This window comes from Corapipo altera, unplaced genomic scaffold, assembly GCF_003945725.1.
Source record: "Corapipo altera isolate COAL_440 unplaced genomic scaffold, ASM394572v1 67, whole genome shotgun sequence".
NCBI lineage: Eukaryota > Metazoa > Chordata > Aves > Passeriformes > Pipridae > Corapipo > Corapipo altera.
The window spans coordinates 6,258,608-6,284,487 of record NW_020884906.1 but is presented as its reverse complement, the minus strand read 5'-3'; the positions used below and the strand labels follow the sequence as shown (position 1 = coordinate 6,284,487).

Sequence of the window (25,880 nt, the reverse complement as noted above, 5' to 3'; positions counted from 1 at the left end):
CCCATGTTCCCTGAGGAGAGTATGGACAGAGACCTACAACCTACATGCTTAAATGAATCAATTGTTCAACAGAGATGGCTCTTCATTTCATACCCACATTCATCACCCCAAATCAGACTTTCCAAAATTATTTTAATCCTTTTTAGATCCAAGTTCACAGTCGGTTTGTTGAGCAGATTTAAAAATTTATCCCAAAGCCATCAAGTAATCAGGCTGGATCTGGACAGGACGTTTCAGGGCTGCAACTAAGCAAACCCTAAGGTACCCAAGCACAGAAGCATTAACAATGTGCTTTTCTTTGGCAGCCTCAGAGAAGATATTTTCTGCACCTTGTCTCATACTACCACCAGCAAGCAGGATAAAATTATTTCTTCTAAAATAGACTTGGTGCTCAATTTGAGCATCTGCATCCAAGTTCAGCACTGTCAATTAGTGTAACAGAATTACTCCTTTGCATTAGATGTGATCCTCAGTTTCAAAACCCAAGGACACACAAGTAGAAGCACAAAACAAAACAAAGCTGATAGAGGCCAATGAGCAGCTGCACATGAGCAGTCTTTTTATGGCCCTTGTAATACTTGTGGTTCCTCTGCATGTTTCTCCCAGCTTGTACAATAAAGGCAGACTGGTTAATTTTCCATTAAGGTTTACATTTTTATTCCTTTTGAAAGTGTTCACTGTTGTACACACCTTATCCGAGGTTCGCTCTCCTGCCAATAACTAATACTGTGCTCAGCAAATATTATAAAAATTTGAAGATTACTTACATTACACCTTCTCTGTGCTGTACAGAACGGATAGATTTATTGTTTCCCCTTCATTGAGCAACACTTAAAAAGAGGAATTTAGAGTGGGCAAAAGTTAATTTTCTTTAAGTAAGCTAACATGGTTCCTATAAATGGAAATAAATATTTCTGTTAATATGCTCAGAGGCATTTTCCATCATCCCTTTTAATCAACTTCCAAAATACGGTCAGCAGAGAACATCAGATTGGATCCAGTTTCTGCTATATCACACGGAACAAAAGGCTCCAGCAGACACACATCTTTCCAAAACACTTCTATTCCACAGCTCTGCCTCCATTTTGGATGACAGACAAAGGGGATAAATGTGAATATAACGCCTTATAGAAGAGATGAAAAGCACAACTGAAGTCAGAGCAAAAGGTGCAGATAAATCCAGGAAGTGCTGCTGCCAGCTGCAACCACCACAGGAACAAAGGAAACAGCGACAGAGCCCGTTGGCTTGAACTTGTTATAAAAATAAAATTTGGGGAGGGGGAAAAAAGGAAAATTGGCCGGGTTTCACATGGAGCGGGGCACGAGGGTTCACTCTGCCCCTTAAGGGTTTCTCCACGGACTGTTCAGCACCAGAGGCTCCCACTCGCTCCCAACCCGGCCGTGGGATGCTGAAGGTTCCCAGCGGCACCAGGAGCCGGGACCCCTCACCCTCATCCCTGATCCCTCATCCCGGGGGACGCAGTGACAGCCCCCCCGCCCCCCTCTAATCCACGGGCCTCAGGCCTAAGGAAAGAACCCGCGGGGACCCCCAAGTTCACTGAACACAAAAGCGGCCCCGACCCCCCGCGCGTGGCTCGGCTCGGGTCCACTCGGGGGGGTCCCCAACGAGGGGCGATGCCCGGGCCGCGCCCCCGCCCCTCACGGCGGCCTCGGGCCCCCGGCGCGGTGCCCCCGCCCGGCCCCGCCGGGGCTTTCCCGCGGCCGTGCCCCGCTCCGGGCGGTACCTGTAGGCCAGGGACATGCACTCGAACAGCTTCGTGAGGGACGCGTCGATGCTGAGACGGCCGCCGGCGCCGCCGCCGCCGCGGGCCGCCCCGAACTGGTAGGTCTGGCAGGTCTGCTCGTTGACCGTGTCGAAGTCGTAGCCCTTCTTAGGCGGGTGTTCGCTGTGCGGCGACGAGACCATGAAGTGCCCCGAGTGGATGATCTGCGGGCCCGGGGGCTGCCCCCGGCGCGGCCCGCACCGCCGCCCCCCGCCCGGCGAGGCCCCGCCGTCGTCCGTGTCCGACGAGTCCTCGTCGGGCTCGGTGCGGGGGGACAGCGGCCCCGCCGCCCCGAGGAGCCGCGCCGGCCGCATGAACACGTCGGCGGCCATGGCCCCGCTGCCGCCCGGCCGAGCCCGCCGCCCGCTCTGCGCCGCCACCGCCCCGCTCCGCCCCGGCCCGGCCCCCGCCGCGCTTAAAGGAGACGGAGCGGCCCCGCCGCCGCCGCCGCCCTTCCCCTCAGACCCCGCCGCCCCCGCGGCACCGGCCCCGCCTGAGGCGACCCGGCCCACCCGGGTCAGTTCACCCACTCGGCTCATCCTCACCCACCCCGGTCACCGTCGCACACCCCGGTCATTGTCACCCACCCCGAAGCCCACAAGGGACCCCCCCCCCCCCCCGCCGTTGGTTCCACCGGGACCACCAAAAAAAGCAGAAGGTATTGGTGCTGCTGCGCTGTCCCCACTGCTGTTGCTGTTTTGAAATGTTTTATTTTTTTTTTTGTGCTTAGGATAGCCGCAGTCAGAACGCCTTGCTGGGAGATGGCAGTTAATGCTTGGTTTAATTAAGCCCTAATTAATTCAACCCTGACCCTAACCCCGCTCCTGCTGAGCATAACTGGTATAAATGAGCCAGCAGGGCAATTCATCCGGCAGGTCAAGGAGTTTAAAAAAATCCCCATAAACTCAAATACAAGAAGTTTCACCTCAACATGAGGAAGAACTACTTTCCATAGAGGTGGAACAGCCCTGGAACAGCTGCCGAGGGAGGGTGTGGAGTCTCCCTCTCTGGAGACATTCCAAACCCACCTGGACATGTCCCTGTGTCACTTGCTCCAGGTGACCCTTCCTTGGCAGGGGGGTTGGACTGGATGATCTCCAGAAGTCCCTTCCCTCCCTAACAACTCTGTGATTCTGTAAAACATTCCTAAACTTAAGGGACTGTGAGGAACATGGAAATGTACAGAATAGCCCAGAACTGGCTGAAGAACGTTGACGAAATAGCAATTGTGCTAAAGTACCTAATTTAAACTGTCTTTAATACACTAAATTGCTTATTATTTTTCAGAAGCCATCTGCAAGAAGCCAGGGCACCTGGAGAAGAAGCTGGAGACCTGCAGCAAGCAATGCTGGAGTCAGAGAGAGGGCAGGACATGGAGCTTCTTCTGCCAGGCTCATGGCTCACACCCCACGGTACCCGCTCGGTGGCACCTGTGAAGGAACCACAATTGTTCCAGGGGAAGGAAAGATCAGATTTCATCCTTCTTAAAAGCATAAAGGAAACAATGGATCCTGTAGGTCAACATGAAAGCAAAGCAGTAGGGCTGGTGAGGGGAGAGAGCAGCATCCTACAGCACAAACCTCATACCTGTACCTATGTGTACACAAAGTCAAGAGAAGAGGCCTTGAGTGTCCCCTGTAGAGCAGACCTCCATCACCAGGAGAGCTATCCTACATGCCATACTCCAAAGCATTGATACTAAATTGTGAATATTATTTCAGTTCTAGGACCTCATACTTAAAATGAAAAAACAGGCTTGTCTACACAGCCATGCTCAGGAGGGGAAAAACCTCCAAACACTAAATTGCCACGTGCTACGTTCTCTGCTTCGTAAAACCAGAAATAAGATCAAGGGAAACTCAAGAGATTGAGAGCAAGTCTTGGGCATGCAAAGAAGAGCATTCCTGCAGTATCCCAATTACGCCCATGCAATGATCCAGCATTCCCCATTAGCATGAATCAAGGCTGATCACTGGGGAGGAGTGGTAGGTCAAACACTCCCCCACACATGAAAGCAGCAGGAAGGCATGGCCACATCATGTGAGGGCTCTCTTAGAGATCTTTAAAAACCAAAACCAACATGCAGTTCTAACTTAGCATCACATACGACTCAAATTCATATTTAGCTTCAAAGCTGGTTCTTGCTACCTTATATTAACATTTGCTTAAAAAAACAGAAAAAAAAATGCTATCTCCCAGCAAGGCATTCTGACTGAGAATATTTTAAGTACAAAAAAAAAAAAATCAAACATTTCAAAACAACATTCACAGTTTTACAGTGCCTATTTTAAGTCTTCCATGTAGTTCAAGAACTAAACCTGAACTAAAAAAATCATGACACCTCAGTAACAGCACTGTATAACACTTCCATGACAACGGCCTATACATTTACCTCACTTAATTCTAAGCAAGCCACACAGGCTTCATCCCATAGGAAAAGAGGGACAACTTGTCGAAATAAATTTAGGTAACAATGCAATTTTCTAGGAAGAGTAGCAATACTGACCATCACTTAAAGCACAGGCAGCAGCCTTAAGGTACAATTAACATTTGATAAAGTTCAAGGTTTTCTCCTCTAGTCAGGTGCAAGGATAGGGGTATCCCTTAAAATAAATCCAGTTATTTTGGAAACAGACCTCTTGGTTTGCTTTAAGATCAGCATTTAGCTGATCAGTACCAGGTCAAGCCTGCCTGTTCTCCACTCCTCCTCCACAGTAAGGAATTCCAGGAAGCACAGGGAAATGCTAAGAGGCCCCAGCAGCATCTCTGGAGTATGTTTTTTCTTACTGTTTCTTTTCATCAATCCCCAGTAAGAGGTGAAACACAGGCCTCTGTCTTCTGATGATGTTCCTTGATCAAGGAACATCAATTCCTTGAACAAGGCTTTTAGCACAGGAGGAGGACTTAGCACTGCACTGCAATACACAGCGAGCAGAGACATTCAAGCTGTTCAAAGACATACCCACAGTGTACTCCACACTACTTAGTGGTGAGAGATTATCCTCCTAAATCTACAGACAGGAATATAAGCATTCCCATACTGATGAGGGGAAGAGCTCAGGGAAGCTTCCTCCCAGCCTCAAGACAGGGCTGGCTGCAGGCTCTGGGCAGGCTCTGCGAGTCCAGCCCTGCCACCGCCTCCACTGGCCCTCCTGCTCCCAGGAAAACCACAGGGACAACCTGTGTGTGCCCTGCTCCAGGCTCCTGCTGCTCCTTCTCCCTTCCCTGGCACAAGCCTTACCTGTTCAGAGGCCTTTCCTTCTGGGACCCATCTTGAGTTACATCCTTGCTGCAACCTGTATTCTCTCTCTCCAGTTCCACCCTGTATGTAACTCCTTTATATACGTCTGTTAGTTCAATTCACTGATCTGGAGAAGGAAAAAAACCAACTACACTGCAGTTTCCTTCCCAGATTAGTGAACTGTAGGGGTTAATGGGGATGTTATGAGCACCCCAGCAAATGCAAGGCAGGGAACAAACCCAACTGGGAGCAGGCAGGCTGGGCTCGCCCCTCTGGGAGCAGTGAGCCAGCAGGGCAGTCCAGCTGCCTGTGGAACCACAGGCCACTTTGGGACAGAGCACATAGAACACTAAAAATAAGCTGGACACTTTATATCCACCTTGAATGTAAAGAATCTTTCCAAAACTCCTCAGGAGTTTCACCCTTGCAAGCATCGGACTCGAGCTTGTTTCCAAACTGAAGCACATTTCCACACTCTGCCCTCCCTCCTCCCTCCAATTCAAGTTACTGCAACACATAACCTGAGTACCAAATGAGGAATTTGGTACTTAAATTACCTTAAATTACCACATTATTCTGCAGGTTGCTGTAATTACATGGGCCATATCTATTCTGTTTGTTGTTCTTACAACCTCCGCCTGCCCCACCACACCGTCAAGACACCTTTGGACTGCTCAAAGGTGAATCATTTTACACATTACCAAACAAGACAGCACCACAAATGAACATTTAAAAATGCCATTTATAAAAACAGAAATTTATTGTAAATTAAAAAAAACAAAACAAAACAAACTGAGGTTAAGTTTCTTGATAAAAATTATTCACACAGCATTCGTGTTGTGATTTTTTATTTTATTTTTTTTGAAATGAAACCATTGTACATTGTACAAACCATAACTACCGATGGAATAAATAAGTGAAAAATTATACTGCTGTACAACACACACACACACAAATCATAAGATGGAAAACGATTAGGTATTGAAGAAAACAAAATTCTTTACACCTTCTAACAGGCCCTTAGATATAAAGAACATTCCAAAACATGACAATGTTTATGTATGAAGATAGCCACCCAAAACCGATATTTTATACTGCCTTGTTGATTTATTTTTTTTTTTCTGTTGTTTTGTAAGTGCCAGCACTTTTTGGAATGTTTTAACAACTACTTTCCCAAGCATAAAAATTCCAAGGAATAGTTCTGCTATAAAATGTTTGGCTGAGTAAATCGCTTATCTGGAAGGCCTTCCCAAGTGTTCCACAAACTCAGCTAAGTTACTTGCTTGCTTCTAGTTTCTTTATTTTTTTTTCCTTTTTTTTTTTTTCTTTTTTAGTTTTTTATTTATTTATCTGTAACTGAAGCTCCAACATTCAGCATTGTAGCAAGGAAGCACTTCTTGATATTTGCACTATTTCTAAAACATCAGCTGTATGAGAACTTTCAGTCATCTTGAAGAAAATTACATCTCTCCTCCTGCTCCACCTCTCAATGCTTTCAATAAACCCTTTTACAGTGAGTTCATAAAACAAGTTTCGGGTAGAGATAGGTCCAAGCCAAAACCAGCTGGATTTAGATCTCGTTTCAAACCTCAGGTGGATTTGAATTCCATATTCTGGTTTGGTCCCATCTGTACTTTCTGGCATTAAAATGTGTTTAATCACATCCGTTGGCCCATAAATGTTATCAGGCACTTCAAAAAAAGACTAATAACAGTCTTATACACTATTTTGGATTTCTTCACACCAGATAATGTCAAAGTCTCTTCCCTTAGAGACTGACAATAACAGGTCTAAGGAACCCAAATCTATCTGCTTGTTCAGTTGTCTGTTGTCACTAGAATTTCTGGTTAAAATAAAAGATCTGAATGTATTCTCTGTAAGCTGTAAATAAAGGATTCCTACCTCAGAAATAAAGCCTCTAGGGAAGATGGTTATGATGCCTTGTCTTGTAAGCCACAGAACAATGAACAGTTCTGAGCAGAAGCCACAGGAGAGAAAAGGAAGTTTATAATTAAACCTGTTGATGTCAATAATGCCAATAAATGCTTCTATCTAATGAAAAATTTGAGGTATTTTTAGTGCTATTTATATATTTTATTTCTTCCTAAAGTACAGGAATTAGTTCCTAAATGAAAAGTCTATTTACTCCCTTGGAAACGTCTACAAAATGAAAATTAAAAACTTGCTGCGATGCACCTGAAGAGAGGGATTAGTAAACACGACTAGTTGTCAAAGGTGGCATCAGATTTGTTTTGTTTTAGCATTAAAAACAACAAAAAGTTAGTAAATCAAAAATATTTTAAAAGTTTGAATCTTTCTAGATTTGCCCATTTAATATATCAATAGAACTTCTCACAAAATATCACTTAAATCTGAATGTAATATACATACAAATCAATCATCATGGACCAGTATCCACATTTTAGGCATACACACAATTCAAGAGAGAATTCTACCGTTTCATTGCATATATTGTGCAAATTCAGTTTTTGGCTCCTCATTTCCTTATTTTCAGGATGTTAACGGACTTCATGATCAGATCAGAAATCCCAAAAGCTTATTAGGGAGCACGCTGTTTTCATGAATGATTTGCAATCCGATTTTATTCAGTTAAAATCCAAAAAAGTTTTATTTCAACATAAAGGAAAAGTTCCGAAACTGAGTGTCATAGGTTACGTGGAGTTCAGTCCTACAAGCATCTTATGGAAGGTCAGTATTGGCTCCCCACTCCTCCCTCCCTCTGTTCCCTCCCCCCAATTCCTCGTTGCTTTTCCTAATAAAGTGGTAATTGCAAATGTATTGCAGTAGTCTAAGTGCAAGCCATTTTCACTATTGGAGAATCCCAACCGAAATAAGCTTCATGAAGAGCTAATCATGAAAATGTATCAACTGGAAGCAATTTCTCCTTTTCACCTAAAAAAGTATTTACAGTTTTCAGCTTACAAACTACACGCAACCATTTCCAGAGCTGTGAGATCATAGTTTAAATTACAAGTTCCATCTCCCACACCAAGTGAGGACAGGGCCTGATCCAGCAGTATGTACATATGGATGGATGTGTGTGTGTGCACGGAAGTGGGAAACGAGCGGTTCCACCGACACCGGGGGTTTATTCCCTGGAAGTACAAAGCCCACTGGAAGACCAGACCCTTGTGACCTGATGCAGATGGTTCTGCTCGCCACGAATTTGAAGGGAGTTGCACCTACCTCGTGCCTTTCCATCAAGTTTAGCATAAGCACACTTCAGTTGGGAGAGAAGGAACATTTCTAACTGATGTGGGGACTGTGGAGACAACAAGGCTTATTTACAAGACTTGCTGAAAGAGAAAAGGAAACCCCCAATACAGTATTTTCCTGGAACACAGAAGTAAACATCTCATAATGAAACAGTACAATGAAATCCAGTTCAGTGAAAACATGATATCAAAAAAGACCAATTGAAAATAAACTGACTGTGCATCAATCCCTTTGATCCTATTTATGTACATAGTGGAACTTTTCTGTAAAGTTGTACCCAGTACAGAGATCTGGACCTAATACGTAAGTATTTTAAGTGCCTGTGTTATAGTATATATTCAGATCTGGACTATAAATGGTAAACAGATCATGTTAACTTCTGATGAAGTTAAGTATTTAGAAGACCAAATTTACAGTTGCGAATGCCATGCATTCAATAAAAGATCTCCACTACAGCTGCTAAAATAAAACATCAAGCTCCTTTTTCTCCTTGGACTCCAAGAGTGAAAATGGCTTCCTGATCTATAGTTGTTTAAAAATTTAAGCACCAGGGATTTAAAACTTAAAAAGGAAACAAAAAACCCCAAACAAACAACAACAACTAAAAAAAAAAAAAAAGAAAAAGAAAAAAAAGAAAAAAGCCTTACTACATGGCATTATACAAACATAGGCCACTTTGCAAAGGAGACAGTTGCAAAACAACTTTTAAAAGTTAGCACTGTTTTCAGAACACAAGGCACAAAACAAAAGCAGACATCACGCCAGAACAATGAACTTCACATGAAAGCTAATACCTGACCTGTACCATCCTTAAATATCTTACAATGTTAAATAGAGAAATGAAAAAAAAAATACAGCAGCAACATAATTGTAATTTTGACTTTAGAAACAGTGCGTAGACCCCTCCTGAGTTGTTTACTCCAACCATTTCAGAGACAGTAACTTAAAAGTTCTCAATGTTTGTTTCACAGGAAAAAGTTTTCAGTGTCTGAGAAGTTAAACCTTTGTTAGGCTTTCTTGGATTTTTGCTTGGTAACTTGAAAAGTTAGGAGTTCTGTCCTCATCCAAGAGAAGATGCTTAAGTAAGGTTGTTCTATAATTAAGCCCACTGATGTACCTTACATAAAATCTGACCAGAAAAATCTATAGTCTAAATCTCTTCAACATTTTGTTGGGAAGCCTCTACTTTCATCTTTTTAGAAGGTGGCACTCCTTCAGAGTCCTTAATGAGGGGGAAAAGAAAAACAGCCACGTTATCATTGCACTGAAGTTGAGGCACCGCAAACATCAAACAAACAGCACTAAAATGTCACGTGTGACAGCCAAAGCATCCCTGGATGCCAGAACAACATTCCCAAGTGCATCTGCTTCCTGAAATCACTTCTCTACTTACTTCTTACCTCGACATCTTTACACTTGTTGTCGTCTACAAAGGGCAAAATTTTAGTTCCGGGCTAAAAACCACAGTGAACATTCCAAGGAACAGCAGGGTCACCCCTGCCCCAAGCACCCGGGGATTTTCTCCTGCTGTAGCCAGAGCAACCTCTATAGGACAGAACAGGCAGGTTGGGGAAGTGCCAGGTGTGCACTGGAACAAACCACTGACCCACAGGAAAACCAATGGATGGAGCAGTGCTCCCTGAGGATCTGGAGTTGTCCTGAAAGGATAATTTCTTTCTCCCACCTCCCCAGAATTTTTCAGTGTATCAGCAAATAAATATCCAAACATCTCATCCACTGAATCTATAAAAATTAACTTTCCTAACTGCCTATGCATTTACCTTTGTAGAAGGCATTTTACCTCTGAATGGTCCTCAAAGGGGCCTGCTCAGTAGGTTTGGTCCAAGCAATTTATTAATGTAAAATTTTATTCCATTACAGAACACAGACTGGTTTTTAATAACCAAAAAGTCAAACAGACCAATCTGGTCTAACTGTTCCAATTATGTGAAATTCAAGTAACCAGTCACCTTTGGAAATTATTCTAAATATACAACTGGCCTCCTTACATTTTTATTTTTTTTTAGTAAAAATACTCTTTTCCAAAATCCAAGTAATTGGGCTTCTGGACTTTAAGTTACCTGAGAGTTTTTAGATGCCTCTGTAATTATATCATTTTCTCCAGAGGACTGAATTTCTGCTTTCTCTGAACTATTCATGGAATTTTCCATTGAAGACTGTGAATTCTGTTCATCAGAGGTATCTGAAATTTCAAGAAACAATTTTAAGCAAACAAATGAAAGCATTCAGCAGGAGCTTTTAGGATGTCTTCCCATCAGCAGCATCCCAAGCACATGCATTTCACCCACGTGTAATGGTTAATGATAACATACATATAACTGTGTGAATATCAGGAATTAAGCTCCAAGTGCAGGATCACAACGTGGCTGCTGACAGAGCTTCCCCTTCCCAGTGCCGGCAGCAGAACCCTGGGATCAGACCCTAGAGGGAGCCAGGCTCCCACACACCCTCACCCAGCCATGTCAGGGCCAGCAGCAAACAAGCCTCAACACAAACTGACTGCAAACAAACTTCCTCCAAAGCAGAAGGAAAAGGCTGCTACAGAAAGGGCTGAACTGTGACAACTAACAGGTCTAAAACTGTGTGGCTAGGGAGAGAATAAAATTACCTGAATCAAAATTCAGCCATGTATTTAAAATCCACTTTTTTGCTTGACACTACTTTTAAGATAGAATTTAGAAATTCAGCTGACTAGCTTAACCATTAAGGTTGTAGAATTTTTAATTTTGGTGCACAGCTGTGGAGAAGTCTCCCAGCTTGTTCCTGTTTTCAATCTTCATTGGGATTTTTTGTTGTTGGGTTTTGGTTTGGTTTGGTTTTTTTTGGTTTTGTTTAGTTGCTTTTTTAAACCCTTCTCTCTCTCAAAACATGACTTACAGAAGACTCAAGGCTAAAGCATCCATTCACTCAAGAGAGGCCAGGGCACTTTAAATGTCTTCACAGGTTAAAGATCCCTGGAAGTTTAACAAAGTGTGTCCAGAAGCAGAGAATCAACAAAAAAACTCAAACCTAACAAAAAACTTCACTACTCAAACCCCTCTGATTGTAAAAGGTCAGTTATAGTTCCTCCAGTATCCACTTCAGGAACAGTTTAAGGACCCCATTCTTTCCTTCACCTCATTTAAAAATCCTCTTTGACTTAAATTTTCAGAAGTGTGTGTGAGGTTTTATGAATAGATCCCTGACCCAAGAAACTTGAATTTATTCCAGATGAAGAGCAATACAAGATCAAAACAATTCTGGACATCTTTGGTTAACAAAGATGACATAAACAGTGAGTAATGGATATTTTTGTGACACTGTATAAAAAGCATCATCATGAGTTCAAGTGATGCCCATGATGAGCATCTCAAAGATCACACTCAGCAAACTCGGTCAGAATCCTCTTCCTGTCCATGTCTCACCAGAAAAGCATCTCCATGCTGATAGAGAAACAAGTCCCAAGGGTCAAAAGGAATTTCAATTTGAATTTTTGCAGTGCCTGTCTCAGCAGACACTGAGTTGAGGAGCTGTTCTCTTCCAGGTGCTCCTGCCAATACACTCGGGCTGCTGCTGACCTTTGGGCAAGGGGACCTGTATTTTAAACAGCCAAGTCCCAATGCCTGCAGTGACTTGTTCACACAGCAAACCTGTTTTCAGTGCACCTGTTTGGTTTAAGAAGTCCTCCTTAGGCATTTCTGCCCACCCAAACTCTCCTCTGGCTTAAAAGAACCTCCCTGATTTCAGTGGAGATATGTGAGATAGAGGTGCAAGGTCCTTAACCCTGTCCAGTTGAATAATGTCACAATTCCAGGGCTCTGATTGATCCCTTTGGTAGATTAACGTTTACTAAACTGCATAACACAGCACATAACCAATAGAAAAAAAACCACATTAACAACAGGTATTTTTTACCATTACATCTCCCTTTCATTTTACAGTAACTGACTCTGGAGCTAATCCAGAGGACTGGGTGTGATTTTCCCTGAACCTAAATTTAGCCAGGGGAGCTTTGTAACGACTTCACATCACCAGGTTCAGACAGTGTTACTGCTGGGAGTAAACCCTTACTACTTAACGTGGCCAAATATGCAAGGTGAGATTTTCTTTGAAGGAAATGGTATTCTGATTTATTTCAATTTGGTGACAGTTCTGTTGTCGAATTTTAACCCCAGTTAACAATGACAATATTTAACATACTTCACCGGTGTTACCGAGATAAAGGCTCTAAATTTAAATTGGTCATTGGATATACTGAGTGCAGAACTAAATCAGGAGGGCATAATTTAATTGCTTTGCTATGGGAAGAATTCTGCAACCAAATCATTAGAATGGTGTTAAGGACATCTTTTATCTGTTATAATAGGACGAAGGAAGTTATCTTTCCATGAATATAAACACAGAGCACTTTTCAATTACCTAAAATACCACTTAAAGAGTGAGGTTCAGAACAATCTCTTAACCCACATGTATTTTTAATCTGTGCACAACAGCAGCACAATCTTGTAATGCTTTTAGAAAATTAGGACAGAATTCAGAGCTCACTTCTGAATAACTAATTAGCAGGGTTAAGAAAAAAGAAAGCTTACATTATAGTTTAGACAATTTTAAAAAATAATTTCAAATTATCTCACCTCTATTTCACTTTCTTACTAGATAACAAACACTCCCAGACCTACACAAAGTAATACCCTCCAGGGTTTGTGTGATTACATGGTAGCTGCCATTTCAAAGATGAAGAATTCTTTCATTTATAAATCATTTCTTCTTTCAAGGTTGAGATTATGACAACAATAAACCAAGTATTTTGTTTCTCTCTGAAAAGACCCTGAATGTCAATGTGACCTTTCCAGTTGTATGAAGGATCATCAGGAAGTCAGAGACATTGTGGCCCATTTTCACATAAATGCTGAGAATTCAGCAACCATCTCTTTTAAAATGTTATTTTTTTCAGTTCTCAAAGTGGATAAGCAAATAAATGACACACTAAAGGATAACATTTTTTTGTTTGGCTTTGAAGGTGGCCTTCCCAGCTTACCTTCTGAGCCAGGCTGCTCCTTTGCCTCTGCCTGAGTTTCGTCAGACTTGACTTCAGTGCCGTCTGCTTGTGTTGCCAAGTTCTGCTCTGGTGCTGGACTTGAATTACTACTGTTTTCTTGTTTTATTGGAGAAGCATCAGCTATTGAACTCTGGTTGCTATTGTCATCTGTTAACAAAAGAGTGAAAACCCAGGAAGTTTAATGTGACAAGACACAAAGCAAACCTTAATTCCTCCATATTTTTCCTGTGTTATTCCCTGGTAACACACGATATAATTTAGCTCATAAGGGATCAAGTCCAAGCATTCAGACTAACACTACATCTAACTTTTTTCCACACCAGCCTAAGGAGTTTTCTAGCAGTTACTAAAAATCAGAAAACTTCAAAAACCAGTTTCAAACTAATTTTATACATCGAAACCAAGAGCGTTTTACTGAGCTCTCATCCAAGAGAACCCAGAATTTTGCAGTATGAATAAACCAACTCAACTGAAGTGACAGTCTCACTAAGGGCTAATCAAGTGTTCACGCTTCAGATTTACAAATACCCATCACTCCACTGTTCACATGAGCAGATGTTTTTTGAAATGTGTCCTGAAGGTCAAAAAAACCCCAGCTCAAAACCCCTCAAAAAACCCCCATCAAGATAAAATGTAACATCCAGTCCCAATATCAATAGTTTCTAAGTGATAATTATCCAGGGAATTCCCAAGCCCTCAAAGACTTGGATCACAGTAAGTTTCTGCAGCACAGATATTGTCTCTGTAGTCAGAGATCAGATTAAGTTTATCATGGAATTGTACAGTCTGCCTTAAAAACATAAATTATATATGATAAAAAAGCAAGTAGTATATTCACCTTGTGGATGGGAGCAACAAGACTTAAAAAAATTAAATTATCTGACCAAGGCAAAAAGCCAAGAAGTTTGAAACAGATGAAAAATTAATGCAGATCTGTGAAAATCCTGCTCAATCCTTTAATTGCAAGACCATACTTGCTGTGAACGCTGCAAAAACCAACCAGGAGGCAATAGAAATGCAAATAAAACTGAAATGAAAAATTTACAACCCACTAAAGAGTGATCCCCTCTTATCAGCTCAAATAGTGCTGCTTTCTCAGCCATAATTGTTATCCAAACAGCCAGAAGGCAAAAACTTGAAACAGAGCTGAGCTGTGCAAACTCCTCTGTAATAAACACCAGGTTAACACTCAACAGTCATACTTCAAAAAAAAAATAAAATAAAATAAAGTTGACCTAATAGTGCCTGACTGGTAAGCCAAAAAATATTTCCTTAAGCACTTAATTTCATCAGGCTGAAGGAGAAGGAAGACAACACAGAACCATAGCTTGCCTTCTTGGCTCTTGCAGAATTCTTTTGACCTTAATCAGTTACAGAGTTAATAAGTACAAAACCTCCACAAATTGTAGAAGGTACCACTGAGGCTTTGGGGATTTTTTGGTTCTTCAAGCAGCAAACTCGACAGAGTTACTACTTCACCTCAGTGTAGTATTTTGAAAAGTAGATATTTCTAATTTTCTGTTTTGCTTCACTAACAATTTCCCCCCCACACACTCAGAGCCCAGATAAAAATGTTGTTTAAACAACTGTTAGTACATCCACAGGAGAGAAGTCCAAGGTACCAAATAAGCATCTGATGCTGTTTTCACTTTGACTCCATCACACTGCCCATACACAGGAGCAAGGCTGGATCTGATGTTGTTGGCTTATACCTGCAGAGCAGGGCAGGAGGGGAATTGGGGCTGCCCTTCTCCCACTCACCGTGCATGTCCATCATCCCTGGGGAGGAGCTGTTCTCTGGGGTGGTCACTTCAGAGCCACATTTTTCATCTTTGCCTTTTTTCTTATTCTTATTTTTCTGAAAAACAAAAGGCATCACACACAAATGAGATACCACCACCACGAAGAGAAATCTCTGTTGCAGTATAAAACCCTCATCACTCATTACTTCCATAAGCACCTCTTAATTTCAAGTGAGAAATAAAGCCAGTGTGATAATAACTGCCATTATCAATAATGCATTAGTCCCAATAACTGCAGGGCTGTTTTCCAATTTGCATTCTTCTTGACACAGAACACTAGGATTTATGGGAAATTCTAACAACAGCACTAAACATGATCTTAAAGCTCTTTTTCAACCTGAACAATTTTGTGATTCTGTTCTTCATCTTCAAACTGCACCATTTCTGTAAAAAGCACAGAAGTTCTCAGAAACCCTCCTGGTTCTCCACACAGGAATCTGAGGCACAGTGATTAAAGGGTTTGCTGCAACAGACTCTGAGAACTTGGCAGGTGCTGCTGCCAACTCTGTACTCAGCCCTAAGAGCTACAGAAGCAAGGTCAAAGGAATCTCTGCTACACCAGGAACAGGGAATAATATTGCTGATCAGAGGCAGGGTTGAGATCCACCAAAACACCCTATTTCTGAGCTCCCAGCTCTGCTCTGTGTGGTTTATGTGTATGAACACACCACTATCTAACCCAGTACATTGTCCCTTTCCTATCAGGAAGCTTCAAGAGCTCACCAAGACACTGTGCACCACAGGAATGACAAAGAGCATGAATTTTATGCTCAAGAGACACCTTTTTACCTCCTTCTCAAAGACCAACACTGCAGAGACCTCCTCCTTCCCTACAACCCATGCTGTTTCTTCATTCTAACTAAAAGATGGATTAAGAAAAATCAGACTGGCCCAAAACAAAGAGCACAAGCACGACAGCCCCGCGTGGGCACCGGGTCCCAACCTGCTCAGGACTGACCCCAGCACAGACCACAAGCACTAAAACAAAGGAAGAGCCCGTGGATCCATCACGTGGGAACTCTGCGCCTGCCGAGGGATGCAGCATTTCCAATTAGGAGGTGACGTCATCAGTCTCCCAGGAGAAAGAGCAGCTGCACTGCTTTTGGAGGATCCTGCTGCCTGCTGAGGACACAATGGGAAGCCTGACTCCAGGAAGAACACTCTCAACCCATCCCTTTGGACAGAGAGCGTCTTCCAACAGGGGAAGGAACTAAAACACAATCAAATATTGTCTACGACTGCAGAAGAAATTCAACAAGTGATATCTGGGAAAGACTTTTGTCGTTATTTTAAACGCATTACTTAGGTTATTTCTAAACTGTATTTTTTCTTCAGAGAAGCCAGATTTTACTCCCTAATATATGAAACAGAGGTGAGAGTACATGGACTTCTTTACCTTTGCAAAAGGAAAGTTCAGAGAGGTCATAATATCTCTCAGGTTTGGTTTTGTTATTTTTTTTAAAGGCAATAAAGACACTTTTGCCACAAAAGAAATATTGAAAGTGACAGCGAGCAATTTAAGCTGCAAAGTGTTTTACAAAGGTTTAACCATCAAAGTGTTGAGGCTCTAGAACAGCCTTCCAGACCCAATAGGAGGAAAAGAGCCCAGCTAATTGTAGTTCAGAGAAATGTCAAAGTGTCTTAGGAACAGCACATGAGGGGGGAAGAAATCTAATCTCTGTTCACTAAAATCAAAGACAACTTCCATTTGAAACAGGAAAGGTCCCATCTTTCTACTCTAGTGAAAAGCAAATACACTGTCTGCTCCTTCACAGTGGATGAAATTGGATAAAAAGGAATGTCCACAACAAAATTAAATAGTCAAAATTATCCCTGCTTGGTATTTATTTGTAAAATACATGCACTTGTTTTATTTGTGAGAACTTCCAGAGCAAGAAGACAGAAACCTTGTGACATCAATGCTGCAACAACTGCAGCATGAAAAGAGTGCGACTGTAGGACACCAAAGTAACTGGTCTTGAACAAGTGTCCCAATTTCAGCAAATCTGGAGCCTCAACCTACAGATGATGGCTCAGAAAACACAATTAAACTCTGCACAGAGACCATTATATAAACCCATTCTTCATAACGGGGAATCTGACTTCAGGTACCAGTGACCTTGAAAATTCATCCAGAAGCTCACTTAGAAATTCTATTTCCAAGTCCCACAGCACCCATCCTGCAGGAACACCTTCACTGCAGGAAAATGATTTTCAGAAGCCATGAACCTAAATATCCTAAATCTTGCACTCTCTCTCACATAGATAGCACACTTCCCCCCCTCCCAAGTATTATAAATAAAAAAATCAAGACCTAACATTTGACAACTAGAAACAATGAAGAGATTTCTGTAAAGAAGGTTTCCCAGTTCCTAAGGGGTTACTTCACAGAGATGCTGCTCAAGCACTGGAAGAACCCAAGAGGTTTCCCACAACTTTGACAGTCACTGATACATGTGGGACAACCAAAGGCACAGAAAGAAACAAAGTAAAAGCACGTGAAGCCCAAGGAAGGAGTACCAAACTTAGCATATATATTCTGTTGTATCATTATTTTACTATGATATCATGGATTAGTTTTCTATTACAATATTTCAACTTTAAAAAAGGTAGTGTTTTGAAAATCAATTTGTAAGTCCCACCCACTTTGATTTTTACAGCAATTTTTATGCCACATGAACAGTGCACACTAAGAACACAAACATGATGCATACACAGAACATTTATGAAGAGAAAACACACATTGCAATAGAAGTGTTTGTGCTGTATTACTTGGGCTGGACATCTTAATACAAGCCATCTCAGTTCCACAGGGTTTTCCTGTCCTCACATCAGTGTTTTGCACCTATTTTTGAGCAAAACAGAGAATACTCTGCCCAGTTCCAAAGCAGCTACTTTCCTCTGAAACATCAAGTAGAAGGAGGGAAAACAGTCAACGTCTGAGCTTTTCCTCCCCACTTCTCAGCTGTTATATTAGAGAAAGGTTTAAAAAATCAATTTCAAGCTGAATATTTCACAGTTATCTGAGAACTGATCCCAGCTGACTCCAGGAAGACTCACCCACTGACCCATCAACATCACTTTCCGTAGAGATCAACATCTCCCTGGAGCGTGCAAGACCCACACCAGCCTTAGCTTAGGGCTCTGAGAAGAGAATATTTCTTTGGATTTTCCCTAAACACAAGGAAAAAGCAGAGACTGCAGGATATACTTACATCATCGACCTTGGGCTCTGTTACTGGGACCCATTTGTAAATCCTTAGGGATGTGTCGCCAACTGTCACCCACTTCTTCTCCCTAGAAAATTACAATGCAGGAGAAGTTAAACTTGGAATTCAAAAGACAGTGATCTCCTATTGTAAGTTGTCAAGGATTTAAACAGGCTATTAAGTAGGATGATCTCTATTACATCGTCTTTAGCACTGCATTGTGCAAATTGTTCTTTTCATTTCACAAAGTTGTTAGAGCACTGCTACCCTCCAGATTTCTCAGGGCTGTTACCTGACTGGGTGAGTAACTGCAGTAGCAGTAATAAGATCTGGATTAAAGGTACAGTTAAGAAGAACAGCAATTGAAAATGCAGATTTAATGCCTACAATTTTCACTTCAGTTTCTAGAGAGCAGAAGAGGGTTTAGACAGACCAGTGTGTTTTGATTGTCATGAAGCTGTTTAATGGCATCAGAAATCTAGATGCATTTTGACCATCTGAGGTTTATTTTGGGGCAGAAATTTGCTGCTGGCAATTTAACATTCACTCCACACCCCTGACAGACAGCTCTGCAATTCCAGCCATAGGACCAACAGCCTCTTTGGAAGCAACGTGTGCCATGATGCAGAATCCAGACTCTGGAGAGCCCAGCTCTCTGGAAAAGCAAGGCTGAGGCTACCAGAGAGGGAAAAGCATAACCTGGAGCACTGTGCAGGCCCTGCCAGCCGTGAATGGTGACACTGACAAATTGTGAAGGAAATGTGGCTGGAGGGCGGCACCACCTCAGGGGGGCACAGCGGAGAGCGAAGGGATGCTCAGCGCCTGGGTGAGGGATGAATTCCCTGAGCTCCCTCCATCAGGATATTAAAAGAAGGTCCACAATGCCAGAGAAATTTCATCCCGTGCCTGTGATCAGTTTTCAGGTCACAGATTCCCACTGCTGGTTCCTGGGTTTGTAAAGCAGCTCTGCAAATGGATCGATGAGAAGTTAACAACAAAGAGCGATTCCATTAAATATTCAGGAACATCTGAAATTAATTTGGCATGAGATCTGAAGCATTATTTTTTTCCCAAAAACCACATTTAAATAATAGATTTGGGATCCAGTTATAGGTTAAAAAGATTTAAAAATGTTTTTTGCAGGATGGGAGAAGCTGGGTGTGACTCCAGATGTGTGATAGCTTCATTTTTAGAAAGGACCTCCAGAATCAAAAGCAGCCACAAATATCCTCCTATTTGTTTTAGCTACTAAAGCCAATCTTTTATTTTCCCTTTAGAAGAGACATTTTCCTGTTTAATTAAAAAAAAAACCCTAAACTATATATGACTATTTGATACATTTTGGATCTGTCTATAAGGAGATTTGAACTTAAGTCCAAAACTATTTGAGATTTATTTCTTTCCCACTGCTCTTCCTGGAGTACAATTTCCCCTCATTGTGTTGGGATACAACCATTTGGGTACACTAGGTGGCTAAAGTATGTCAAACTCCAATTTCACTGTAATTTGGAGCTCTACATGCGATAAAAATGACAGTGGAGATGAGGGCATGTCAATAATGAGAACATACTTAATTGTGAAGTGATGATCATGACATAATTTGGGGGTTTTTTAAGGATACAAGACAAACTAGGTTTATCTCTACTTAGGAAAACCTTTGAAATTATGGAAATAAAACCAGCTGGGGTTTTGTTTTGGGTGTAGGGAGAGGTGAATAAATGCTTTTAGAAAAATCAAGATTTTAGTCTTTTCCTACAGCAAAATATTACTTAGAGATGCTGCACTGGAAAACCAAAAGTTCAAGATACCTGTTAGCATCTCAAAGCAGCCTCACACAGCATCTTCACTGGACAGACTGTAGAACACAGGAGGAAACCTATATTAGTAACTTTTTCCTTCTAGTATTAAAGTTAGCCCTGACATTTTAATTCTTTTGAGCTTCTTAAGTACCACTTTAAGTTTTGATAACCCTCAGCTACAGGGATTTTTTTAACTGAATTCAATACACAGTAATTCAGACAACAATGGGAAGAAGGATATTTTGTGATGGAAGTACACCAACATCCCAGTCCTGCAAACACTCACGGCTGAAAAGAAAACCCCACATCACGCTGCTATGATGCAAATATTTTACACGTGTGAGCATTTACAGTATTGAAGTATCAGTAGGAAAAAAGGAAGACAACCTCGTCTAAAATGCAATAAAATCATTTGCAGCACAAACACAAATTTGTTAACAGAGAAACGCAATGACTTTGAGACACTTGAGATCAACAGGGTAAAATAACTTCAAGATTAAAGATGTTTATTGCAAATTAAGCTTAGAATATTATGTGTAATACTTACTGCCTTTGTATTTCACAACAAAACCCAAAATCCAAGCAAACAAACACCCCAAACCCAGTTCTACTCTGACCACTCTTTTTAATCTTTCATGCATAGACACCATCCCAACCTGCTGGTCAGGGACTTTCCTTCTCATTCCCTGAGAACTGACAATTTACTGATGCTGCCCCATGGCAGGAAGTTTGGGAAATGCTGCACAAACCACAAAATACCCTCCCTGACCCAGCACTGGAGTGGGAATGAGGAATTCCTGAGCTCCTGTGCCCAGCCTCCTGTGAGACCTGAAGTAGTTTCTCCCCATTTTCCTTCTGTTGCACCCACTCATCCCGAGATCCTGAGCAGAATTCCACCCATCACCTATTTCACCCTTGGTAAGTGATCACTAGGCAAAATACGTTATCACACTACCCTGTTATTCCATATAGGTTGGTCCCTATATTGACTAGTGGACTGGAAAAGGTGCCTAATGGAAATCCATCAACCTGACAGTTTATCAGGCTAAAAATGTGGCAATGATCAATTTTACTTGTCCACGTCTAGCTGATAAACCCCGCAGCTTTACAAAAAAATAATAATTTTGTCTGTTTTAATACCTCTCCTGTTCCTCCATGAACGAATCAGGAGTAACAACAGAAAGTGGCAAACCTTTAAATATCCACAAAAATACTTTTTTCTTTTAATTTTCCACACCGAAAAGTATCTTCAATATTTTAGTCACAGTAAATTCAGAAACTAACCAATGCAACAGAAACAAACCCTTACCTCTATCTGAAATTGTGTTAAAGCATTTTTAAATTCTGAACTGTATCTGCACAGCATTTAAAGGACAGCCAAGGGTACATAGGGTAAGCACTAGTATCAACACTTCTTCAGTGCTTATGCCTGAGGCATACTAATATCCCAGAACTTACATCATTATATACTCAATTCCCCACTCTAAAGAGCCCAAGACTCTTAAATATATTTATATTTTGTTTAATAACACTGGAGCTCCACAGATGAGTATCAGATTCCACGTATAAAAGTAATATACGGGTGAGCAAAGACAACAGTGTACGTTACACTTATACAGAAAGTGTCAAGGCAGCTTCTGCAGCAGCACTGAGTGCCAGAAACATTTGATGGCACAGACACAGAAAGCCTTTGCTGCCAATATATCACTCAAGAAAAGGCTTTCCCACTTGTTTGGCCTTTTCCTGTGGCTCTCATCCATCACAGTGATCTGCATTTACACACGGATTTGCTCCCACATACCCCATCTTCTGCTGATGATCACGAAGTGACGTCATAATGCTGAATTTATCACATCACACTCACTTGCATTGCAACAGAGTTTGGTGAAAATCACAGAATTATGACCTCCCTGTGGGATCAAGCAAAGGAGAGAGGGGAATGGGAAAGAAAATGCCATTATTATACACAAAAAGTGCTGTGAGATGCACAACAACTGACTTTCTGAGGCGCAGGTTTGCCTTCCCGAGCACACCCACTGCTGTGGGGATGTCTGTCTAGGGACTAATGGGAAGGAGCCCCAGACACACGTGGTGTTTATACTGACCAGGCTGCAAACACAATAAAAAGCCATGCAGCATGACTGGACAAGGACAGGTGGTTACAGACACCTTCCCTCTGAGTTTCCCTAAACACGGCACATTTTGAGAGCCCCCTGTACCTTACACAGGCCAGCACGTTTTAAAGCAAGTCCTACTTGGTTCCATGTGGCCAGGAGCACCTTTCTAGCAGTGGAGAGAATCATTTACACATGCCAAAACTCTACCTTTAACCTCAGCTTCCACTAAAGTCAGAGAGCACATCCTAGCTCAGAGAGAAATAATCAAAGACAGAAAAAGTATCATAATTCAAGCATTATAACAGGGTGTTTGAGCCACTACAAAACTTCAGTACATTCCTGCACATACACTGGGTATTCTTACTTCAACTGCCACTACTTGAACTAAAATCTTAGCAGGAAACCCAAAAGAGCCAACACAGCCAGGCTGAAGCAGGGTAGTGATCCAGGAGTAGCAAACAGCTTTTTTCCAAAGACATCATGTTAAGAAGTTCTATGTCATAACTCCTTTTCAGAGCAAAAGCCTATTTTAAGGAAGCATGAGCAGCAAAACCTGCAGAAGTTCAATCTCTGAGCATTACACATCACACAAAAACATTTTAGCGAGTCTGAATGGAGACTGAACAGAAAAGCTACAGCAGCATTGCCCAGAAATTCTAAGTAGCAACAGCCAGCAATCCCAACCATTGGCACCGGATAACACAGCCAGTGGGGACTTTTCTCCTCAACTTTCTCCAAGTACTTTCTTTCATCAGTTGTCCAGGTTCACCTCTTCTTCCTAAGGTGCTACCACTACCCCCAGGTTAGGGCTCTGATGGGTCAGAGAAAGGTCAAAGGATTCTGCAAAGAATTCAAAGACAAGGCAGTGAGCTTTCCTCATTCCCACCAGGTATTCCAGACCTCAATCCTCACATGTCTGCACAGTTGTCCAAAAGTCCAGCAGTGCTACATACCCAGGAAAATTATTTCACTGCCTCCCAAGACATCCTACCACTTATACCTCCTGCCTGTTACTTGTCTTTCAGTAAATGTCTGTATTTTCCTGCATTTAATAAATCCCACTTGGATAAAACCCAAGAGTGTTTCCAGTATTTTTCTAGTGCTGGCTGAGGGCACAATAGTTTTTGCCCCTCTCATCTTAAGAGCCCACTTAGAATTTACAAGTACTCATCGACCTTTAAGACAAAAACCAACCCTGTACCTTTCACAATTCAGTGAGACAAATTAATCTCAGGATTTTTTAAGACAGACTTGAAGAAAAATTGCAAGTACTGTTAAAAAAACCCAAACTATTCTCTTACTGTGGAAATTTAACTTTTCTGCCACACGAATACAACGTAACCACGAATTCCCTAAGCCACGTGCTCTGTGTTTTCCCAAACAGATGCTCATTCATGAGAGTGGTTTAAACAAAGGAGATAAGGTTACAGTAATCTCAAGATAAAAACGTAACAACTTCACTGTTTACTACTAAGTTCCACTAATAACCAGAAGTGCCACGTGCTGCAGATGGATATGAAAAGAAGGGACCTGCATCCAAGGGCTTGCTGTCCAAGAACACGAATTTCCTAAGGAACGAAGTCTGTCCTGGTGGAAGCTGCTTCCCAGCAGGCATGTTCACAGATGTGGCAGCACAGGGATTCAGTAATACCACACAGCAAGGTGCTGCACACCTTCCCAGGTGGATAAAGCTCTGGATAAAGCCCCTGTCTGCTCGGATGAGTTCACAGCCCCACCTGCCTCCCTGCTCGTCCCCGGCACGCAGCACTCCGAGCACGCAAGTCTCACAAAACTCTGTCCTAGGAAACGAAAGGTATTTTAATTTTCAGTGGCTGCATTTCCACAGAAGAGCTGTGGATGGCAACAAATTGCTTCTATTATGCAAATGAAACTGCACACTTGGAAATTGCCGATGTGGCTCTTCTGAAGATGCAAGAATTGCCAGTGTGGAAAGTTCAATTTAACAAGCCAAGTCTTCTCAAAGCACTGAAACCACAAAACACAGAATCTCTCTTGCTAATTTCCCACTGTACTTGACTGCAGGTGTAGAGGGAGAATCATGGAATTCACCTTCAAATTATGATTCCTTTAAAAATAAGGAAATTGGTTTATGTAAATACTTGTGGGGTACACATGCAAAAAGTCATATCAATACTTCTGACAATAACCAACAGAAACATTGCATGATTCCATACAGGAACCCTTTAAAGCAAGTTGTCTCTCATGAGGGTTAACGTGTAGAAAAACCTATTTATACCATAAGATTTCTGTTTTACAGAGAGAGCCATAGCAACTGACATGATGGCAGAGAGCCCTTGCCAAGAAAAAATAAATAAACGAGGTATTTTGTTGAATGGCCAAGCTGCTGTCTGCATTGCCCTCTGAATTCTGCAAACTAGGATTCAAAGGGAGCGTGCTGTGCTCATGAATGAAATACCTACAGACAAAACAGTCCCACACACCCAACCACGCTCCTGTTGGAACAAAAGTCCTGTCACACCGCTGGACATTGTTCTGACCCTCCAAAGCTGGTCCAGTCGTCAGCAAACTGCACTTAAAACACCACCCGAGTAGAAGAGAGTTCCTGAAAGCACCCGGGCTGTTCTGGCTCCCCACACAATGGCTGGATTCTTTGAAATCCACATCTCGTGCCCGGCGTTATTGGATACACGTCCCGATTCTTTGTCTGGCTCACGCCAACGGGCCCATTCCCGTGCTCAAGGCCATTTAAAGCTTTAACAATCCATTTCACCCCAATAACGAACACGTTCAATTCTGTATTTCCCCCTCTTCTTTTAACGCAAACAAAGCGTGAGCTGAGGACTGCAATAGAAGTGTCCCCTGATTTCACCAGGTACAAACCAGCTGAGTGATGCTGATCAACACTAACCCAAGGGATTTCCCCGTGGATTCCGCATGTTTACAGAAAGTATTTTAAGGTACACGCGCACAAAAACTACCGAACAGTCACAACTTGCTGGAAGAGAGATTCACTCTTGAGTCACACTGGCACTGCTCTTTATCCCATCCCAGGTCCCCGCACCGACCGTGCAGAACACGGCAGCGACCGCTTCGCTGTATTGTCTCAACACCTCGGGAGGGTTTTTCTAACAAAAGCCGAAAAAAAAAAGAGACAAAAGCGGGAAAAGCCCAAAACACGCTGAAGGCCTAACAAAAAAGGACTTATTCGGTCGGGGTATAACCTTTCATTACACGATTTAAGGGAGGTTCCAGGGGCAGTTTCGCGCTCTCTCCCGGAGCGCCGGTGGGAGACGATCGCGCTCGGCTTTGCTGCGCTTTTACGCGCAAACCTCGGGAACTTGAGAGGTAAAATAAATAAACAAACAGGCAGGGACAAAAAAAAGAAAATAAACTCTCGGGAGCTTTACGGGGGTATTTTTAACATGTTTTGTGGGGTTTTTTTTTCTTCCCAGAACACTTCTTGGAGCGCTCTTTCCCCCCGGCGCGGGCAGCCCCGGGCCCGCTCCCCGGGCCCTTTGTCGGGGCAGGCGGCGGGAGGTGCCGGGCCCGACTCTCCGCCCGCCCGTGGCCGTGGCGCCCGGCCCGGGACCCGCGGGGGTGTGCGATGGGCCGGGGGGTGCGGGGGGCGGCGGGGGGCGGCGGGGAGGGGG

General features: G+C 42.5%; 2 protein-coding genes and 2 long non-coding RNA genes across 5 annotated transcripts in view; 1 reads left to right on the top strand and 3 right to left on the bottom strand.

The window, feature by feature from the left end:
* The window catches only part of MLXIP (MLX interacting protein), a 47,249-nt gene extending 45,133 nt beyond the window's left edge, over nt 1–2,116 (bottom strand). The window contains 1 exon segment of the mRNA XM_027652067.1: nt 1,746–2,116. Within this exon segment, the coding sequence (XP_027507868.1) occupies nt 1,746–2,116 (371 nt within the window).
* On the top strand, nt 1,673–3,958 carry LOC113951275. Its single transcript, XR_003529099.1, has 2 exons — nt 1,673–1,843; nt 3,072–3,958. It is a non-coding gene; the product is annotated as an uncharacterized LOC113951275 (long non-coding RNA).
* Nucleotides 3,959–6,170: 2,212 nt separating this feature from the next.
* BCL7A (BCL7A, BAF complex component) lies at nt 6,171–23,321 on the bottom strand. 2 transcript variants are annotated; one of them, XM_027652071.1, is made up of 6 exons: nt 22,942–23,321; nt 18,339–18,420; nt 15,083–15,179; nt 13,301–13,468; nt 10,344–10,465; nt 6,171–9,484 (listed from the first exon to the last, which is right to left on the bottom strand). In XM_027652071.1, exons 1-6 carry the CDS (start codon nt 22,998–23,000, stop codon nt 9,413–9,415), a joined length of 600 nt encoding a protein of 199 aa, XP_027507872.1. In that variant the 5' UTR covers nt 23,001–23,321; the 3' UTR covers nt 6,171–9,412. The 2 variants fall into 2 exon arrangements, with proteins under 2 accessions (XP_027507872.1, XP_027507873.1); XM_027652072.1 differs by lacking the exon at nt 22,942–23,321 and adding an exon at nt 21,933–21,982.
* Nucleotides 18,666–21,900, bottom strand: LOC113951276. The gene is made up of 3 exons (XR_003529100.1): nt 21,860–21,900; nt 20,141–20,187; nt 18,666–19,298 (listed from the first exon to the last, which is right to left on the bottom strand). It is a non-coding gene; the product is annotated as an uncharacterized LOC113951276 (long non-coding RNA).
* Nucleotides 23,322–25,880: the final 2,559 nt, after the last annotated feature.